The following is a 20,751-nucleotide window of genomic DNA, read 5'->3' as shown; positions in this document are numbered from 1 at the left end:
AGTTATTATGCGTTAATAAAAAGCGAATCATCTTTTCTTAAAAAAACCGTAATAATTTTATTTTTTTTAATACATTACTGCCATTACTAGTACATATGTTGATGTTATTTTTAACATATAACATATTATTTGGCGTAATATATACAATTAAGTTATTATGCGTTAGTAAAAAGCGAATCACATTTTCTTAAAAAAAATAAATAAATAAAGTGAATCATCTTAATTAAAAAAAGGAAAATAAAAAAAATAAAGTGAATCATCTTAATTAAAAAAAGGAAAATGATATTTAAAGCGAAAAAATGTCATGCAAGAGTTTCACAATACATGTGGCATGTATGCCGCTCACCCATGATTTCATCTTTGTCTCCACCTCCCATGATATCTGTTCAACACTGCTTTTTGATTGACTTGTTTCCCATTCGGGATCAATTCGGAATACTTCTCGCTATCTATAGCAATGCTATTGAAAAAAAGAGGTAAATCATCTAACTTCAAACTCTTGGTCTAGTATAACTTAAACCTGAACCCGAAGGTCTTCCATATCTAGAATTGGAGCATCATTCCTTACCTTAAATTTTTATACTATATCTAATTTAAAATTAATTACTAACATTTTTCTAAATAAGTAACCCTTTCTCTCTTTTTTAACAAGAATGTTGAATTCTACTACTAACATGTTCCCCTTCACCTTAACAAAAAACTAACTACTAATATTATTTGGGTCTTGTTAACGAGTGCCCCCGGGGCACTCTTTAAGCATGCTAAATTAAGAAGTTATTCTTTAAAAAAGTCAAACAGTTCAATTTTTCAATGTATTAAATACACAAGTTTTCATAAAAAGTTACTATTCTAGGCTCTTAAAGAGTGCCCCGGGGGCACTCGTTAACATTTCCCATATTATTTCTATTGACAATAAAAATGAACTACTAATATTTTTCTCTTAAAAATATTTAATTAGATATGATTTTTTTTAATAAAGCATTAAATCAAACTAAACTAAACCAAATTGTATAATCTGTTAATGTGGCTTTAGTGGTTAATGAACTCCTCATAATACAAGTTGTTCATGAAAAACAAGTTCGATTCCTAATAAGAACAATTCTAAACTAAATCCAATATAAACTCTGAATTACTAAGACCATTTTTTCTTTTAGATTGAAGGGTTAACAAAAAAAAAAACTAAACTAAACCACATGTTAACTTAATCTTTGAATCAAATAAACTTTTACCACAAAATCTTCTCATCAAAAAATAAATAAATAAAATCAACCCAAATCGATCCCTCAACACCCCTAGAAACAATCCTTGTAAAAGTCACAAGTTGACTTCTTAGTTCTTTTGTATTTATTTATGCAAAAATAGATGGCCAAAAGCTATACAAAACATCTTCCACATGATAGTTTGAGTAGGAACATGTTACAAATTACAAACTCATAAAACCAAACTAAGTTCTAGTATTCCTCAAACAATCATCATTATCTAAACAATTTTGTTACACATTTATGGCTTTTCTAAATCAAAACTCAAATCACTTGGTCATAACATTCCTCATATTTTGCACATTTTTCTCATGTTATAGTTCCATCAACGACGTCATTACATCATCAAAATCACTCAAAGACAATGAAACAATAACCTCAAACAACATAAACTTCAAGCTAGGATTTTTCAGTCCATCAAATTCAATCAACCGTTACCTAGGAATTTGGTATATCAACGATACAAATATTATATGGATTGGAAACAGAGACCAACCTCTTAAAGATTCAAATGGAATAGCCACAATCCACAAAGATGGAAATCTTGTCATATTGAATAAACCAAATGGTATCATCATTTGGTCAACAAACATTTCATCTTCAACGAATTCAACAGCTCAACTTGATGATTCAGGAAACTTGATTTTGAGAGACATCAATTCTGGAGCAACAATCTGGGATAGTTTCACACACCCTGCAGATGCAGCTGTTCCAACCATGAGAATTTCAGCTAACAAAGTAACAGGTAAGAAAATATCCTTTGTATCAAGAAAAAGTGACAATGATCCTTCTTCAGGACATTTTACAATTAGTGTTGAAAGATTGGATGCACCAGAAGTTTTCATTTGGAAAGATGAAATTATTTATTGGAGAACAGGTCCATGGAATGGAAGGGTTTTTCTCGGATCACCGAGAATGTTAACTGAGTATTTAGCCGGTTGGCGTTTTGATCAAGACGATGATGGAACTACTTATATTACTTACAATTTCGCCGACAAAACTTTGTTTGGAATTCTCTCATTGACACCACATGGAACACTTAAGTTGATTGAGTATAAGAATAAAAAGGAACTTTTAAGACTTGAGGTGGATCAAAATGAGTGTGATTTTTATGGAAAATGTGGGCCATTTGGAAATTGTGATAGTTCTAGTGTACCAATTTGTAGTTGTTTTGATGGGTTTGAGCCAAAGAATTTGGTGGAATGGAGTTCAAGGAATTGGACTAATGGTTGTGTGAGGACAGCAGGAATGAACTTGAAGTGTGAGATGTTGAAGACTGGATCAAATATAGTGAAACAAGATGGTTTTTTGGTGAATCGCAATATGAAAGTTCCTGATTTTGTTGAGAGATCATATGGTAATCAAGATAAATGTGGAACAGATTGTTTGGCAAACTGTTCATGTTTGGCATATGCATATGATCCTTCTATAGGTTGTATATATTGGAGTAGCGAGTTAATTGATTTGCAGAAATTTCCTCATGGTGGAGCTGATCTCTTCATTCGTGTGCCAGCAGAAGTTTTGAGTCTTGGGGTTGATAAAAATGAATGTGATTTTTATGGAAAATGTGGGCCATTTGGAAACTGTGATAATACTAGTGTACCAATTTGTAGTTGTTTGGAGGGGTTTCAGCCAAAGAATTTGGTGGAGTGGAGATTGAGAAATTGGGCTAATGGTTGTGTTAGGAAGGAAGGATTGAACTTGAAGTGTGAGATTTTGAAGAATGGATCAAGTGAAGTTCAACAAGATGGATTTTTGGTTCATAATAATATGAAAGTTCCTTATTTTGCTGAGAGATCATATGGTAATCAAGATAAATGTGGAACAGATTGTTTGGCAAATTGTTCATGTTTGGCATATGCATATGATCGATCTATTGGTTGCATGTATTGGAGTGGAGACTTAATTGGTTTGCAGAACTTTCCTCATGGAGGAGTTGATCTCTTCGTTCGTGTCCCGGCAGAACTTGGTATCTTTTCTCTCTTTATTTTTGAGTTTATTTTTATTAACAATGGTGTCACCAATAATCAATTTACAACTCTTCTATATGAGATTTGAACTATTTGCTTTAAATTACAAAGTCAAATTTTCATCGTTGATCTCACACCTCATGGATAAAGAGTCTTTTTTCCCTTATTAAAAACGTATTAATTTGTTTAAGCTTTTACTCTTCCTAATAATCTAAATCATATACGGATGCAGTTGGAAAGGAAAAAGAGCGCAAGAAGGTTTTTTTAATCATATCAATTGCTGGGGGCATAGGAGCATTCACTTTGGTTATATGTGCTTATATTTTGTGGCGGAGACGTTCTTCTGCTAGGCATAGAGGTAAAGTTTCCTGATTTCTATTTCAGACTTGAATTGAAGAGCATGTACATTTATATTGTCCAATAGGGTAAGTACGTAGTATGTGTTAGAAGAGATGGTAAAAATTCTTGCATTATGCATTGGTTTTTTTTGGTGTCCAGGATCGAACCCCGTACTTGACATATATTATGCATTGTCATTACCAATTGAGGTAAGTTCACAGGGACGCATTGGTTTAATCACAATAGTAAAGGGAGAAAATAAAAGTGAGTGACATTTATTGGAGGGTGTAATGCCATTTTCAAAAATGAACTCTCTCTCCAATTTGATCTTACATGAATTATAAAAAGGAGAATGTGTTAGAAGATATAGCCACCACTTTTCTTCTTTGAATCACGCGGTAAACCTGCCAAAGATGATTTATTAATAATATCTGTTTTCTTCGGTACCACAACCCCATCAACAACATGTTTTTGTCTTTTCGCCCATTCCAAACTCCATGGACCAGATGTTGGAGAATGCACCCGGCCTGGAGGACAAGAAGTAGTTTGCTCTGGGACTCTCTTAACACCACGTAAAATCTTCTCAGACTTGCTAATATCACCGCAATCCTCAGCTTGCTCATTAACTTTGGATTTGTCGGAATTGATTTCAACTTGAGTAGGCAAGGCTTTCAAAGTTGGAGCCGGCACATGAAGCAAAGGTTTCAGCAATAGAGTGGCCGAAGGTGAGGCTGCAACTGCCGAAGCAGCATCTTCCTCAACACCAACAATAGAATTCTCCAGACCAGTCACGTGACCTTTAGGCGAAGAGAGCTGAACCCGCTGCTCGCTAACCTCCTTATTCCGGTCTTCCGAGAGCTTATTCAAAAGGTCAACAACATCACCACTACCATCGGCATCAACATTTGGTTCAACCATATCAGATTGTACGTCATCATGAGATTCTTCATCGTCGAGTAAGCAAGCATCCTCACCCAATGAAAATACTCATTCTTCAATAATCTTAAAATCGAAGAGTACCCCATCCACCAAAAACCTTAGCATCCGTGTTAATCACCTCCAATGAAGAAGTTGACAATAAAACCCGCGCATAGTCAAACGCTCTTTAAATCATCCACCCTCAAAAGGCGGCCACAGTCAAGAACACATAATTAAAAAAAAAAAATCTATGCTCCAAACATGTAATGGTACTCTATAAATCCTTACCCAAGCGCCTCTTTCACGAACCAAAGTTTCTTTATTCCACTTGACTGGTGTAGAAAAGAAATTGTTAAAAAATTCAGCCGCTTCTGACAATATAATACTCACATCCTCATCATCACTTGTACGCAATAAAGCCTTGTCATCTCCCAATGGATTATAATAAGTTTTTCCAAACCCGCGTCAAAAATATGATGCTGTATAACTGGTATAGCCTCCCCATTTAGAACAGACACCACATAACCCTTCATGGCCCAATATGACAAATCATTCTCTGAGGAACTATACTTGGGAGAACGAACACCTGCTTAGATTTCCCCATTGAATTGCTGGCCTTCCACACCCATCCGGCACATCCACACCATTCCCTACCCTACCTACACCCGCGGCCACAACCTTCGTCACCAATAAACCGCCATCAACCTTCTCCCCCACCTTCTCTAAACGGTAGTCCAGCATACCCGACACCCTTTCTTTTTTCTCCCTCATACCTACTACCCCCGTGTTTCTTTTTTCTTCCTCTGTAATTTTTTCTCCCTCCCCTCGCTCCCTAACATCAGCACTCATGTTCCCGAACCTATCAAAACTAGCTACCTTTGCAACCACTTTCCCATCACCAAACCACACATTATTCACCGCTTGCAACAATTTATCAACGTCTTTTACTTGACAGTAATGCACAAAACCGAACACACCACCATTTACGTAACGTTTTCTAGCCAAATAAACATCTTCCATAATCCCTCAAACCTCAAATCCTTGATGTAAAGATTTATAAGAAATATCTTTTGGCACATTTGTGAAATAAAAAGAAACAGTTTGTTGTACCGTACCAGATTGTTTCACAACTCCCCGTTGACGTGATTTAGACAGTTGCTCATGACCATGAATGCGACCTACAGCTGCTACTGGCATCGCGACCTGTTCCATTCACCCTTGTCTGGAACACGATCGTGGATACTGCATAGTGCAGCCATTTGCGCGTCGCTCCCCCACCTGAACCCTAGACCTGCCTGTTCGCGAATAAGTACTGCAATACAACCCTCCCATCATGCGATAATACCTGGTGACAATAATCATGCTCATCCTCTGAATCATACCTATGTGCCGACCCTAACCATAGACTGTCCCTGTCGATGTTCCCTTGAACCTCTGCGCCGCTGATCGTCCCGAAGCCTGTCCCGTCATTCATCCACCTGCTCATGCGCTTTCCCCCTTCGCGGTCTCACTACGGACCACTCCCCCCATTTGATGGCACCCTGCTTGAACCCCGACTCCTCCCAAAGTACCTCACTTCCGGCGATGGTGAATACCGGTGCAATTGCCCTCGGTGGAAACGAGGGTAACCGCCACGCTCTCTCTCTCACTCATGTTTTTATTTTTTTGTAAAAGACTAATATATATGCCCTTCTTAACAATTAAAAAAAATAATTTCAGGGAAACAATCTCGAAACTTGACTACTAGAGAACGCAAACAAATGAAATTGGATGAGCTACCACTATATGAATTTGAAAAGCTTGAAACTGCTACAAACAGTTTTGACATTGGTAATATGCTTGGAAAAGGAGGCTTTGGCCCTGTATACAAGGTGATTTTGTTTAAGGTTTAATATGCCATTTTTTTTTAATAGATATCATAAATATAATATCAAATAATTTTCACACTATCTAGGGAATATTGGAAGATGGCCAAGAAATTGCCGTGAAAAGACTCTCAAAAACATCGGGACAAGGAATAGAAGAATTCATGAATGAAGTAGTAGTGATTTCTAAACTTCAACATCGCAATCTTGTAAGACTTTTAGGTTGTTGTGTTGAAAGGGGAGAGCAAATGTTGGTTTATGAGTTCATGCCAAATAAGAGCTTGGATGTCTTTATCTTTGGTTAGTTCTTTTCCCTCATTTGCATTCTAACCTAAAATTAAATTGTTAGTTCAATTACTTTTAGCCTAAAATAATTAATGAATTTTTTTGAAATTCTAAATAAACATATTAAATATTTGAAAGAGCCTATAAATTAGCTTAAGATGCGTTACTTAATTTTCAAAAACTCATTCTTATAACTTGATGACATAAGTTGTTTTTCTTTGTGTGTATTCGATGGCATAAATAGTTTATAAATCCAAAATTATGTTGTACATCCAAATATCTTCTTAGTGTGTTTCATGCTGATCAATGTTCTTACAGCACCCAATTTGTCATCACATTAAGGTATTGTTTATGTTTTTTAAGATCCACTACAAAAGAAAATGTTAGATTGGAGAAAGCGGTCGAACATAGTTGAAGGAATAGCTCGAGGTATAATGTATCTTCATAGAGACTCAAGACTTAAGATTATACATAGAGATTTAAAAGCAAGCAATGTCTTACTTGATGGAGACATGATTCCAAAGATATCAGACTTTGGGTTAGCTAGAATTGTTAAAGGTGGAGAAGGTGATGAAGCTAACACAAAAAGGGTTGTTGGAACTTAGTAAGTATTCTTATCTCATTTGACGGTATGATGTTAAAATTAATATTACAAATTAGTGATTTAGTTATTACTTATGTTATTATAATATATATGCTCTAAATGTAGTGGTTATATGCCGCCTGAATATGCAATGGGGGGACTTTTCTCGGAGAAATCGGATGTATATAGCTTTGGTGTTTTATTGCTAGAGATTGTAAGCGGACGAAGAAATAACAGCTTTTATCAAAATGAGGATTCTCTTAGCCTTGTTGGCTTTGTAAGTCTATGTAATCCATGTCTCTATTACTTTATTTGACAAAAAAGTTAGCAATACACTTTCATCACTTCATTGTCTAAAATTTGTGTGGATTCCACTATTTTATGTGAATCAGAGTTTCTATATGATGGAACCCATTTTTACAATTGAAGTACCTACGCAAATTTTAACCAATAATAAAAAGAGTGTTTGAGGCAAATTTAGAAAGAATCTCAATATTATTATTAATAATTTTATTATTCACTACTACAAAATTGGGAAAATATAGCGCCCCATAAATAGCGCTTTTAACACTAAAGCGCTATAAATTAAAACACGGAGGTCTTAGCTAGCGCTTTTTGAAAAAGCGCTATCTATCATTTTAAGTATATATAGCGCTTTGTATTGAAAGCGTTAGTATAGGTTAAATAAAAATAATAGTTATTTAAATAAAAAACATGATTAATCGTATATGGCGCTTTTTTATGAAAGCGCTATATATAAATCAACCTTAAATAGCGCTTATAGGTTAAAAAAAGCGCTACTGTATGCTTGAGAATGATAGCGCTTATAGGTTAAAAAAAACGCCATTTATAAAGTGATTTAATGTACATTAACTAACAGGTCCCCGTTCGATCCCCGCATAGCATATTTTAAATATTTTTTGAATTTTTATGAAAAATGGATTGCAGTAACAAAGCACCACCTTTTTTAATTTTTTTTGGTACAAATGTACCAAAAAAAATTATATATATATATATATATATATATATATATATATATATATATATATATATAACAAACTAAATCCTCCCTCAAAAAAAAAAAACAAACTAAATCCAAACTTTACAAAAAAAAAAAACAAATCCAAACTTTTTCCCAAAAAAACAAATATATATATATATATATATATAAACAAACTAAATCAAATGTACCAAAAAAAAAGATTTTTAACCTCATGTGTTAACTACAATAGAGGATAACTCATTAAAAGTTTGAATTTTTAAGCGATTTTTCTCTCCTAGGGTTTCACTCATCGCCCCTTGTGAGAGTTCTGTTTTGTCGATTAGATTGACTTTCAATCTTAATCGTGTTCTTCTCTTGTTTCTTTACCTGATGATGGATGATTTAAGCCAATAACATAATCAAAGGGTCTGATACTTTGCCGCCGTTTTGTTTCTTCACATCGCATGTTTTGTCAATTTCTTCCAATCGGTTAACCTCCAAGTCTTCAATTGGTAATTGATTCATGTTTTTTACTTTTGTATTATGACATCATGATATGTTTTACTATGTCAATACTTTGCCTTTTGCGATTCCAAGTTTTCACTCCTGAGGTTATGTCTTTTATGTCATCATTACCTCACCATGTCACCCTTCACAAACATCATAAATTGATACCTTAGTCTTTTAATCCAAAGATCATTGCTAGTTTTGTCTCGACATGGTTAATTATGTGCCATGTGCTTGCTTTCTCAATTATTAGTGTAAGGTCTTACTTATTCGATTGTGTTCTCGTTTTGGAAGACTTGCGGTTTTTTTCCTTTCCGTTTCGTCTAGGGCTGATAGATGAGTGTAATTAGTTGGAACTGTCGGGGTCTAGGAAGCCCGAGCACGGTTCCTAACTTAAAGTACCTTACCCGGACTTACAAACCAGATGTTATATTTTTGTATGAAAAATTTGTGCGCGACACTAATTTCGCAAGGAAATACTCCTTCTTATCCCCCCATCGAATATCATTGGTGTTAATTGAAGCAGATCAAGAATTGGTCAAAGCATACACGGTTAAGGAATTCTTGAAATATAAAGATGAGTGCAAGTTATTTATTCTACCATTTTATATACATAAGCCTATGTAAGATTTTCCTTGAAACTTTGTTATTGATTATTTTTTCCTAACTTGTTACCATCGTTTATAGAAGATTTTCTAATTAACTTTGACATTTGTGTAGTGGACATTGGGTGTTAGTGGTCATTGATCCCATATCGGAAATCATATATTATTTGGATCCATTACTCAATGACTATATGAATTACCCAAAAATGAAGAATATGTTTGACACGTAAGTATATATAAATTTATATATTGATATATATGAAAACAATATATATATATATATATATATATATATATATATATATATATATATATATATATATATATGATTAGTTGTATGTAATCTAAGTTTACATTTATATTTTGTAGAGTTCTACAGGTATTTCGCTATGCAAGGGATGCTCAAGTATCAAAGAATAAATTTAACAACATATCATGGGTCCAAGTACAGGTTTAGTAATATAACATAACAACCTTAAAAAATTAGTGTATGAATAATATAAATAATTTGATTGATACAAACTTATTTTATTTTTTGTAGTGTCCTCGCCAAGAAAATGGTATAGATTGCGGGTACTTTGTGATGAGGTTTATGAAAGAGATTCTCATTTCAAAACTAAACAAGATTCCAAAGCTGGTATGTTATTTTTATATTAAAGTATAATATTTGTATATAATTAAGTTTATCAAATAACATGGTTATTTTTTGTTATAATATATGCAGTACATTGATGATTTCAAGTGTATGACATACTCAAAAGATAGAGGAATGCTAGCAACACTCTCTTTTGAACACTCTCTCTAGCACTCACTCTTTTATTGGGTGAAATCAATGTAGGACCTACACTTTGGAAATGGAACCTACATAAAGTGGTGGGACATACATTGATTTCACCCAATAAAGGAGTGCTAGAGAGAGTGCTCAAAAGAGAGTGTTGCTAGTATTCCTCCAAAAGATAAACTAAGAGAAATCCAATAAGAATGGTGTCATTTCATGCTCAGCCTAAAAGTTATATGATATTTTTATGATAAGGTGGGTTTCATGTTTCTCAATATATTTGCTAGAAGTGGTAGTTGTTTTAATTTATAATCTTGCTTTAATTTGTACTCATGATCAGTAGTACTTTGAATTTATCTTTAATATAATATAGTGTTATTGTTTAATGGTGTTTTCTCGGTATATATTCAGCTGGAGGATTCAAGTGGAGGAGAGTGAACGAAATTTGGAAATGAATGATGATTTGCCTACTTGTTTTGGATAAAAATGTTGAGAAGATCAAGAAGATAGATGAAGACTGCATGATACCATAGAAGATTTTGATCTTTATGTTAACTAATTATTTGTAACTTCTAGAGATATCTACGTTACCATACTATAGGCTAAACATTTCTGACTTTTATTCTATATATACATACATTTTTTATGATATGGTTAAGTTTTATTTGATAAATAATAGTCCCAATTATAATGTGCCAAAATTATATATATTTCCCTTTATATTTCTAATTTTATATATATTTTACTTTAAATTGATAAAAAAAATGCTATCTTCAAAGGAAAAAAAAATGACAAAAATAAATAAATAAATGCTTCTCCTAGCGCTTTTTTTCCTTTATAAAGCGTTATCTAAACATATTGTTACATAGCGCTTTTAAAACAAAAACGCCGTCTTTAAACCTGTCTTAGATGGCGTTTTTTTTGAAAGTGCTATCTAAGGAGACCCTTTGCTAGCGCTTTTTGACATAAAGCGCTATATAAACCATGATTTAGCTAGCGCTTTATACGGAAAAAAAAAGCGCTATATTACTTTTACCGGCGCCATTTACGGTAGCGCTTCAAAAGCGCTATCTAAAGCAAAAAAAAAGCGCTATATAAGCTCATTTTTGTAGTAGTGATTGTTTTTTTTTACTAGGCATGGAAGCTATGGTTAGAAGAAAATACTATATCTCTAATAGATCCAGAGGTATGGGATGCATCTTTTGAGAGCAGCATGCTTAGGTGCATACACATAGGACTTCTTTGTGTGCAAGAACTTCCAAGAGACAGACCAAATATATCAACTGTTGTTTTGATGCTCATAAGTGAGATCACACATCTTCCACCTCCTGGTAAAGTTGCCTTTGTTCACAACCAAAATTCTCGAAGTACGAATCTTCTCAACAAAGTCATCGATCTAACTCAAACAACAATGTAACTTTGAGTAATGTCACAGGCAGGTAAATAATGTGCATGGAATCAATACTACCATTGTTAAGGAAAAAACTTTTATTTTATCATAGTTTACTCAGTTTTGTCAATAAACAAATTTGTATTCTATTTATTAATTTGGGAAGAGAACTTCTTGTATTACCTTGATTGTTGTGGCTGCGAAATTGTTCTCAATCTAATAACTAATAAACCTAATACATCTTTGCATAAGGACCGGAGGGAGTAGTAAATTTCACTTGAATATGATTTTGTTTTGTAATTAACTACATTATTAGTTGTAACCACCGCCTTTACCGGTAACTAGTAATCTCTGCATACGAACTTGATTATCCTTTATGGAACCTTCCCTCCCAAGTACATTTTTATCATTACTAATGCTTGGACATGAGACCTAATTTAATCCGAAATAAATTCCACTCGAACCAATGTAATATTGATATATTCAACAAATGACTTATCGAATATAATATAACAAGCATTCTTTCAAAAAATTCTTTCAGAATGCATACAACTCTTTCAGATTTTTTTTTGTTGCAAAGCATGCAACAGAACCAAATTCATTTGTATGTTTAAACTACAAAAGCTAAGCGTGAGCTTAGGAAAATTGGCATATATATACACTAAAACGATATTAAGATTCTCATCACAGACTTAACAAAATCATGTGCCCCCAAAAGAACAGCTAAAATAATATCTAGACCCAACTAGGAAACAAACACTAAGGTGGTGTAATTTACGGACGTAAATAAGGAAATAATAAAAGGTGACTTTGTGAGACAAACAACTTCTATAATAGTGCGTGCATATGTTTGGATCCCGATGAGTCTGGTATTGTGATTTTGTAAAAATCACTGTGATTCAAAACATGCACTTAGCCTTATTTTTTAAAGCCTAAGTCTGGCCTTCGAAAGCTCGATACGATACCGCTAGCCTGTTTAAAAGTCTATATCTTATGAACATCTTTAAATAAGCAATGTGATCTAAATTTAAATGGACTAGCGAACTAATAGTTCAATTAGATTAAACTCCGTTTTGATAATCAACACGAGGTTTTAGGAAATTCGACTATATATTGTATCATATTTCTATTCTAGTTTATAATAATACATTTATATATGCAGAAAATTAATGTATACTAATAAAGTTTAAATTATTGAAAAAGTTTACAAAATTTATATTTTAATTTAAAGTACAAAATATAATATAATAATAAATAATATTATTCATATTACTTAAATAGGCCGACCTAATAGGCTTAAGAGGCTTTTTGAGAGGCTGTGGTCTAACCTTTTAAGCTAAATAGGCTTAAAAAAAAAAGCTTAGGCCTTCTCTATTTAAGAAAAAGTCCGGCCTGGCTTCGGCTCGTCGTAGGCTAGGCCGTAGGCCCCCGTAGGCCGGCTCGGCCTATTCCCATCCCTAATTGTGATGTTCCCTTTTCCCCCTTCGATGCGAATTTTTGTTTTACCAACCACAGGCTTTCCCGAAAAAGATGATTTAGGGGAACCAGATGAATCGTCACTGCTTTGCACTGATTTTGAAAGAGTTCGAATGTGCTGATTGATTTACTTAAAAGTTATGTCTCTATGGGAACTACTTGGTTTAATGAAGGTAAATGTATAGACAACGAAAGAAGCCAACTTTGGGGGTGTCCTAATAAAAAAAAATGCCTAGACATGAAAAAAGAAGGGTATCTATCTTTAGGAGAGTTTCTATCTTTTCCTTGATTTTTTAGGGTATGTTTTTATCTTTAGTAATTTGTTTTTAGTTACCATGTGTAACTAATTCTTTTTAGATTGGAGTTCTAAGTTGAACCTCTATTTATTTTTGTTGGATATTTATTTTATATAATGTTGTTTTTATTTTATTTATCTTTTGTTCGCTATTAACTTTTATTAGGAATTATTTATTTCAAAGGAAGTAATTAATATCTATCTGTCTAAGAAGTAATTAATTAGTAACTAGCAAAAGATACCGAAAGCGAGTTGACCCTAATAGTAAGTACTTAGGAGGTGACATTACTAATATTGAGTAAAATCTCGTTGAACCTACGAGGTAACTTGTTAGTGATTAAGGAAACAAGCGACTCCAGTGGAATAAACTCAATAGAACCATTCTCTTAAACCCTTGGTAAGCTAGACGCCGATAGGGTTACCCGTTTGTAGAACTACTGAATGAGAGAGAGAGAGAGAGAGAGAGAGAGAGAGAGAGAGAGAGAGAGCTATGAATGTCCTAAGATTCATTGATGGTCGGACCTAAGGAACCTTGGCCTTCATTTCCTTGGGAAATGGTGGAAAACCAACATAAAGTCTATGTTTTCAATTACCTTTGAGGTGGTAAGACCCCACACGTAAGGATCACCTTGTGACTAGTAGGTTCAACCAAACATTTGAGAGATATATAGACCTAGTTAAGCTGAGATTTATAGACCCCACACGTAAGGATCACCGTGTGATCGGCGAGTGCGGTTCTAACCTACTAGGTTAGTAACGTCCCAACGGCCTCATCACTTGTATCTAATCTAATCTAACTTATTTCTAATACTAATAACAATGTTAAGAAAATTGCCAACCCTAATTCTACTACTTTTTGGCGCCAAAGATGCTTTGTTGTTATTGGTCCACATGATTTTGTAACTCATCTATTTACTAAATATTTCCATTTACATATATTAATTCTTATATTTATTATGTAACTCATCATTTGAGCTTTGTAACTTTCCACTATCTATTCTTACATCTTTCAACTACATCTGGCTGTTTTTTTTTTGTACGATTTATTCATCTACAAGTAGTGCTAACTCATTCATTTAAAAAAATAAAAAATAAATAAACGGTCGGTTACATTCCTATTCATATGTAAATAACAATTAATTATTGTTTGTACAAAAAAAAACAATTAATTATTGTAACTCCTTTTATTTTTATACCATCACTATAGGATGTGTCCCTTTACATTCATCCACGTAAAACCTAAAAAATGTTAGGCTTTAAATCATCTTAATTCCCTTATTTCCCTTTCACGTATATAACCAACACTAATCTCTCATATTCCTTTTTTACTCATTATATGTTGCATTTGATCATTTTCCTCCCGATCTTTTGGCTTTACCACCAGATTTGTTGTTGATGTCAATGACACAAAGTAAGCTATTTTCTACATTTTTTTTTTAACCATGTTATTCAAGTGTTCTAATCTTATTGTATAATCTTTACTTTCACAGCTGGGAGTAGTTAAAAACAAAGGTACGCATACCTTTGTGGATGATTTCTCTAATATGCTAATTGACGAGAAGGTATTGGTTGTTCCTCTTAAATTGACCATATGGTTAGGTTATGTAATTATCTATACTTATCCTCTTTCATTTGTATTGCTCAGTTTATTCTCTTATATGAATATGATGTTGTTTAAGAAATTAAAAAATTTCTTAGTTGTTTCAAGTGTTTATTTCTAATATTTTTCTCTATGATTCTAAGAACTCCAACTCAATACACATGAAGGCCACAAAGGAAATAAATAGGAAATCAAAGTAGAATGCATTTAGATTTGTACCAAAATAATCTCATGGTCAAGTAATGTAATTTCCTACTTCTTATGAATTGAATTGAGCAATGACAACTTATGTTAGTCTTAACATAATTCATTGCAAGTGGATTTATCATGTAACATAATTTTCTACTTATTCTGAAGTTAATTGAGTGATGACAACTTATATTAGTCTAACATAAATCGTTACATGCGGATTTCTTTATTTATATATATTGCGCCTTCTACAAGAGGAATCACATTTTGTATTTTTTTAAAAATTGGCAAAGATGTATTTAAAGAACTCCGATCCAAGCACAAGATGTTCACAAATAATAGTGACGACAACTTATATTAATCTAACATAAATTTTTGCATGTGGATTTCTCTCTCTCTCTCTCTCTCTCTCTCTCTCTCTCTCTCTCTCTCTCTCTCTCTCTCTCTCTCTCTCTATATATATATATATATATATATATATATATATATATTGCTACTCACAAGTTGTTTTTTAATCATCAAATATATTTTAAAAGAACTCAAATCCAAACACAAGATGTACCCGATTAAGAGATAAAGATATACAAAAATATACTCTAACAGGAAAAATAAAAAAACCCATATAATCAAAATAAGAAAGCTACTAAGTAACAAAAATAGGGAGATGGTGTGACGACAAAAAAAAAACAGCGGAATAAAATGACCGAGAATATATTGACTTTTTTACATTCCTAATTTTAATTATATGACATAGGTAATTGAACAATTGTAGTTTTTTTTTTTTTTGGGAATTTTCAGGTGTGAATCACATATTCTATTATAAAAAAGAAATATGTCAAACCACATTTGATTATAAGTTAAGTTTTTGAATAACAAAGCCAGTCATAAGCATAGTTCATATGATCCGAGAGAAAGAAAAATTGACAAAGTTGCCTCACGGTGGAGTGGCTGTCCGAGAATACATTAGTCATGCTATTATTGGCCATTGAACAATGCATTCATTATATGCAACTTCTTGCAAGCTTCATTTTTCTCTATTGATGTTATGGTGTAACAAATTTGTGAAACTAATGTTTTAATTTGTCACAAGTGAATCTAAACTTATTTCACAAGACCGGTCCTAATAATTTTTTCTTCAAGGGAGACTGGTCCTAATATATGTGACTATCTTTTATGTTTGGTCATGTATGTATTGGTAAAATATTTACGAAACAACTATTATCGCAAAACTCAAACTAACTTTTTTTCTTGCAAGCTTCATTTTTTTCTCTATTGATGTTAATAGGTAACTCCATGAAGTCCATCACATTTATTTTCATATATTATTTTTCAATGTAAATGACCCGTGCGGTAGCACGGGTAAACGGTCTAGTAGTTTACCAAAGATAAATAAATGTGACATGACTGTTATTTCATATCCAGCCTGTGAAATAACAGTCATATAAATAGGGGGATTCGAATAATCCCGACCGTTACTTACTTTTCTCGCCCAAAAACAAGTAAACGTTCTCTATTGCAAACGAGATAAAAATTGCAACTCTCTAACCCTTATATTTTATTATATCGTCAACTTAAAAATAAGTAACGCAAATTGTTTGGACGAAACGACAATCCATGTGGATATGATACTCTACTTATCACTTTATTACTTGGTAAACGAATTAATACTCTTCCCCGTTTGCTTGAAAATCAATAGAAATTCAGTTTTGTAACTCCGACATTGTCAAGACATTTTTGATATTTTTTTATTTTTTTTGAAAGGTCAAGACATTTGATATAATCATTCATCATTTAGTAAAAGTATCAAAACAATTTTTTGTAGATTAATTCACAAACTGAGACATTCTCAGCGAGTTCTACGGTCCATAAATAACAAGTTTGCAAGCAAAGCCCTATAACTGATCATCCATAAATTATAAATTATGGGTCTTACATTTATTCATGTAATTCATGTAAATTATGTGCTGTTTGATAGTTTAAACCAAATTATTTGTTTGGCAAAAATCAATTAATGGAATTAAAAACACATATTACTTAGGGGATAATCTGATCCTAAATTATAGGCTGATTATGATGCCAAGTAGGAATTGGTTAAGTGAGAATATAAGGTTAACTGATTAGGCTGATTGAGCTATGTATGATTTCTAGGACAAAAAAATCAAAGATTTCCAGTATTTTAACGTCAACAAAAAATATTGTGTTCACATCATTTTCTTTTGTCAATTAGGACCACACTGTACGATGTTTCTAGTTCATTATGTCGAAGTTAAGTAAGGATAATGATGTAACTAAAAATGTCGTTAGAAAATGTATGCTCTTTGTTGAAATCAAAGTTAACCCTTCTAGAATCTATTGACTGGCTACACTAATATTTTGTAAGTTCAACGATAGGGAAACGTTTTTCTATATATAATTTCATTTTAAACAATCACTATTAAACAATTCATAAATTAACGCTTCCTTTTGTAAGTTCACAAATTAATTAATTCTAAATTGTTTACTTTGGCTACTCTTTTAATATATTCAGACCATTAGATAACCGATAACTGATAGGATAATCGGTCTGGTGCAGTTATTCGATCCGGTAGGAACCGGCGTGAACTGGTAAAAATTGAAATAAATCGGTGACTCGGGGGTTCAGTAAATCGGCCAGTTCAACGCTTTGACCTCTACTTTTTCTTCAGATAATTGAAAAAATGGAAGATCTAGATTTCATTAGAGATGGAGAAATAAGAAAGAAGAAGTAAGAAAGCAAAAAAAAAAAAAAAGGAAATTTAGATAGATTGAACTTCTTTAAATGTAATATGAGACCGTTGATATTATTGTTCATAAGAATTGGAGATGAAGTTACAAAGAGAATAATTGACGGCGGGTATTTTTCAAGAGTAACTACATTTACCTCTTTAAACAAAAGAAAGGAAACCCTACATATACTAGAAAATATCAACATTACCCTCCATCTCTATAGAATCACGTGATGTTTTATGCCCTGTTTGAAAACGTTGCTTTTTACTTATTGTTATTTGTTTGGCACAATAGTAATTTTTTAATGATATAATCAATCATTTTATACTAATTAAATTTTGTTTGGCACAATAGTAATTTTTTAATGATATAATCAATCATTTTATACTAATTAAATCGTTATTGTATGATTTTTTTCCTCGAAGAGAAATCTTTCTTGTCTAATAACTACGTTTTTTATGCTACCCTTAATTATTATTTTTCGCAGTGTGTGTTGTACCCAAAAAAACTAATTAACCTATATACATATTATATTTGTCTTATGTTCACTTATTTTATAAGTAATAAGTAAAACAATGCTAATTTTTTTTATTATGATTTTTATTTTATTTTACAAGTATCATGGCCACTTGGATATTTTTATATAGATCAAATCACCTGATTCAATAAAGATAAACCATACAACAAGTTTTTTATAGAGACCGGGTCATATTATCGAGCTTTCCGATTAAATACGGTTCTGTCATGCGGTTCGACTAGTGACTCAATGGTTGGACCAATGATCCGCACCTTGATCGATTCGATGTTCGGTCCGATTTTTAAAACTCTTCAACCATAACTAAGATTAGCTAGTTCATCTGCACATTGATTAACTTCACAATAGATATGATTTATCTCGCACTTTCAAATTTTCGATCCATTATAGCAAGAGTTTCATTAAGAAGAGGAACCTGAGGAAGATTATAGGTTTTTTTGAACTTTTTTTTAACAAACTAAAATGATATATAAAAATCAACAATGAAACACCCCGCACAAGGTGTGCAAAAGGTGAATCAACCAAGAGTATTTACAAGAAGGGTGCCAAAACAACGAAGCACCCAAAACAGAACAAAAACTAGTGGACACCCAAACACAAAAGAGGATGTCTCCACCAATCATGATAATTGTAACTAAAAGCTATCTGTTTTGATTTCAACCATAAGAATGAATGAAGCTTAACCTTTTCTAGAAGAGTAGAAGGATTAGAGACCGCATTATTGAATGCACGGTTGTTTCTTTCCTTCCAAACCACCCAAACGAAGCAAACCAAATTACCCTTAGATGTAGATGTGTAGATCTAGGCGGACCGGCTAAATGGATAAACCGATGAAAATGATGTCGAAGATCGCCGGGCATAACCGCCGAAATGCCTAACCAACGGAGCACTAAATACCAAATAGAACTGAAAGTGCCACAGCCCATAAACAAATGTGTAGCTGTTTCCAAACTACCGCAAGCCGTCGGACATGTCGTGTCGATGCTTGAATGACCCGCCACCTTGCCAAATTATCTTTAGTAGGCAATCTATCGCGAAGAAGACGCCACACGAACACGGACACCTTGGAAGGAATACTCGAGTGTCAAATGTCATCAACCGAATGCCCGTCAACCTACACCCCTGTAATAGTAATAAAGTGATATGCTCCACCAACCGAGTTACCATGTATTGGGTCGAGCAACCACCGCCAAGTATCATGAGCCGTAACTGCAAGATAACATTGGGTAACAAACCGAGTAACACTCCCGGCCCCACACTCTCTTCCTCCTACGCCAACAAACGACGTCTCCACACCCAACCCCTCCCACTAGCTTCCCATCCTAACCTTCCCATCTCCTCCACCGTACTCTCTTTATTCACAGCCAAGTCAAATAAGCGTGGGAATTTAAATTTTCAAGGAATATCCCCCATCCACTTATCATGCAAGAATAAAGTATCCCTACCATCACCTACCACCTCGCCTTATATTATTCTCAAACCAACTCGCCCACACCCTCTCCCACCCCCTCATGGACCCCGCATAACATCCACCACCAAACCGAACACCCCCACCACCTCCCGCAACCGCCCCATATCTAGCCTTCAAAACTCGATACCACGTACCCCCTTATCAATCAACAACCTCCAACACCTCTTCCTTAGTAATGAAATATTAAAAGCTCCCGCTCTCCTCACCCCCAAACCTCCATCCTCCTTTGGAGTACAAATAGACTCCCAATTGATCCAAGCTATTTTCCTATTAATCTCACAACCCCCCCCCCCCCCCAAAAAAAATAATCCGAAAATAGATTCAATAGAAGAGATAATACCTGCAAGGTTTTTGAAAAAGGAAAGAAAGTAAACATGAAGAGATGACGGGACAGCCTTCGGGAGAACCGAACGGCCACCAAAGGAAAGGAACTTGTTATTCCACGACGACGGGCGAGAAACAATATTATCGACAACAGATTTCCAAAAGGACAATTTAGTAGGATCGCCACCAATAGGGAGACCCAAATAAACAAAAGGAATAACACCCCGACGACAATTCATAACCAAAGAAGCCGCCGACAACCAAGAATTAGAGATGTTCACCCCCGTCAACATACTTATATGAAAATTCACCTTCAACCCCGACACCTTCTCAAACAAAAGTAACACTGCTCGTATGCTACACATGTTTAACCAACTCTTTTCACCACCGATCAAAGTGTCATCTCGCAACCGGAGATGAGTTAGTCGAGCCTCATTAACTTTTCGTCCAACCCTATAACCATGAAATAAATTTGCCCCTACCACAGCAGACATCAAAACGTTAAACCCTTCAGCCGCCAACAAGAATAGAAAAGGGGAGAGCGGATCACCCTGTCGAAGACCCCTCTCAATAGGAAACTAATCATTTGGACACCCATTAACTAAAGCGAGGCCGTTGATGTTCCCACACATTCT

At 33.8% G+C, this 20,751-nt stretch overlaps 1 protein-coding gene and 1 pseudogene across 2 annotated transcripts; both read left to right on the top strand.

Annotated features, from left to right (window-relative positions):
- The first annotated feature begins 1,374 nt into the window (after positions 1-1,374).
- Positions 1,375-11,663, top strand: LOC146896808 (G-type lectin S-receptor-like serine/threonine-protein kinase At1g11300; annotated as a pseudogene). Its single transcript, XR_015023773.1, has 7 exons — positions 1,375-3,228; positions 3,462-3,587; positions 6,206-6,357; positions 6,441-6,651; positions 7,000-7,240; positions 7,346-7,496; positions 11,227-11,663. The product of XR_015023773.1 is annotated as a G-type lectin S-receptor-like serine/threonine-protein kinase At1g11300 (transcript).
- On the top strand, positions 9,238-10,767 carry LOC146896809 (uncharacterized). Its single transcript, XM_085738276.1, has 5 exons — positions 9,238-9,331; positions 9,429-9,539; positions 9,683-9,764; positions 9,855-9,950; positions 10,503-10,767. Exons 2-5 carry the CDS (start codon positions 9,505-9,507, stop codon positions 10,527-10,529), a joined length of 240 nt encoding a protein of 79 aa, XP_085594402.1. The 5' UTR covers positions 9,238-9,331; positions 9,429-9,504; the 3' UTR covers positions 10,530-10,767.
- Positions 11,664-20,751: the final 9,088 nt, after the last annotated feature.

The sequence above is a fragment of the Medicago sativa genome, chromosome 8 (genome assembly GCF_051527215.1).
Source record: "Medicago sativa cultivar Bolivia chromosome 8, Bolivia_mono, whole genome shotgun sequence".
Lineage (NCBI taxonomy): Eukaryota > Viridiplantae > Streptophyta > Magnoliopsida > Fabales > Fabaceae > Medicago > Medicago sativa.
Note: the sequence above shows the minus strand (reverse complement) of the source record. Positions and strands in the feature narration are given on the sequence as shown.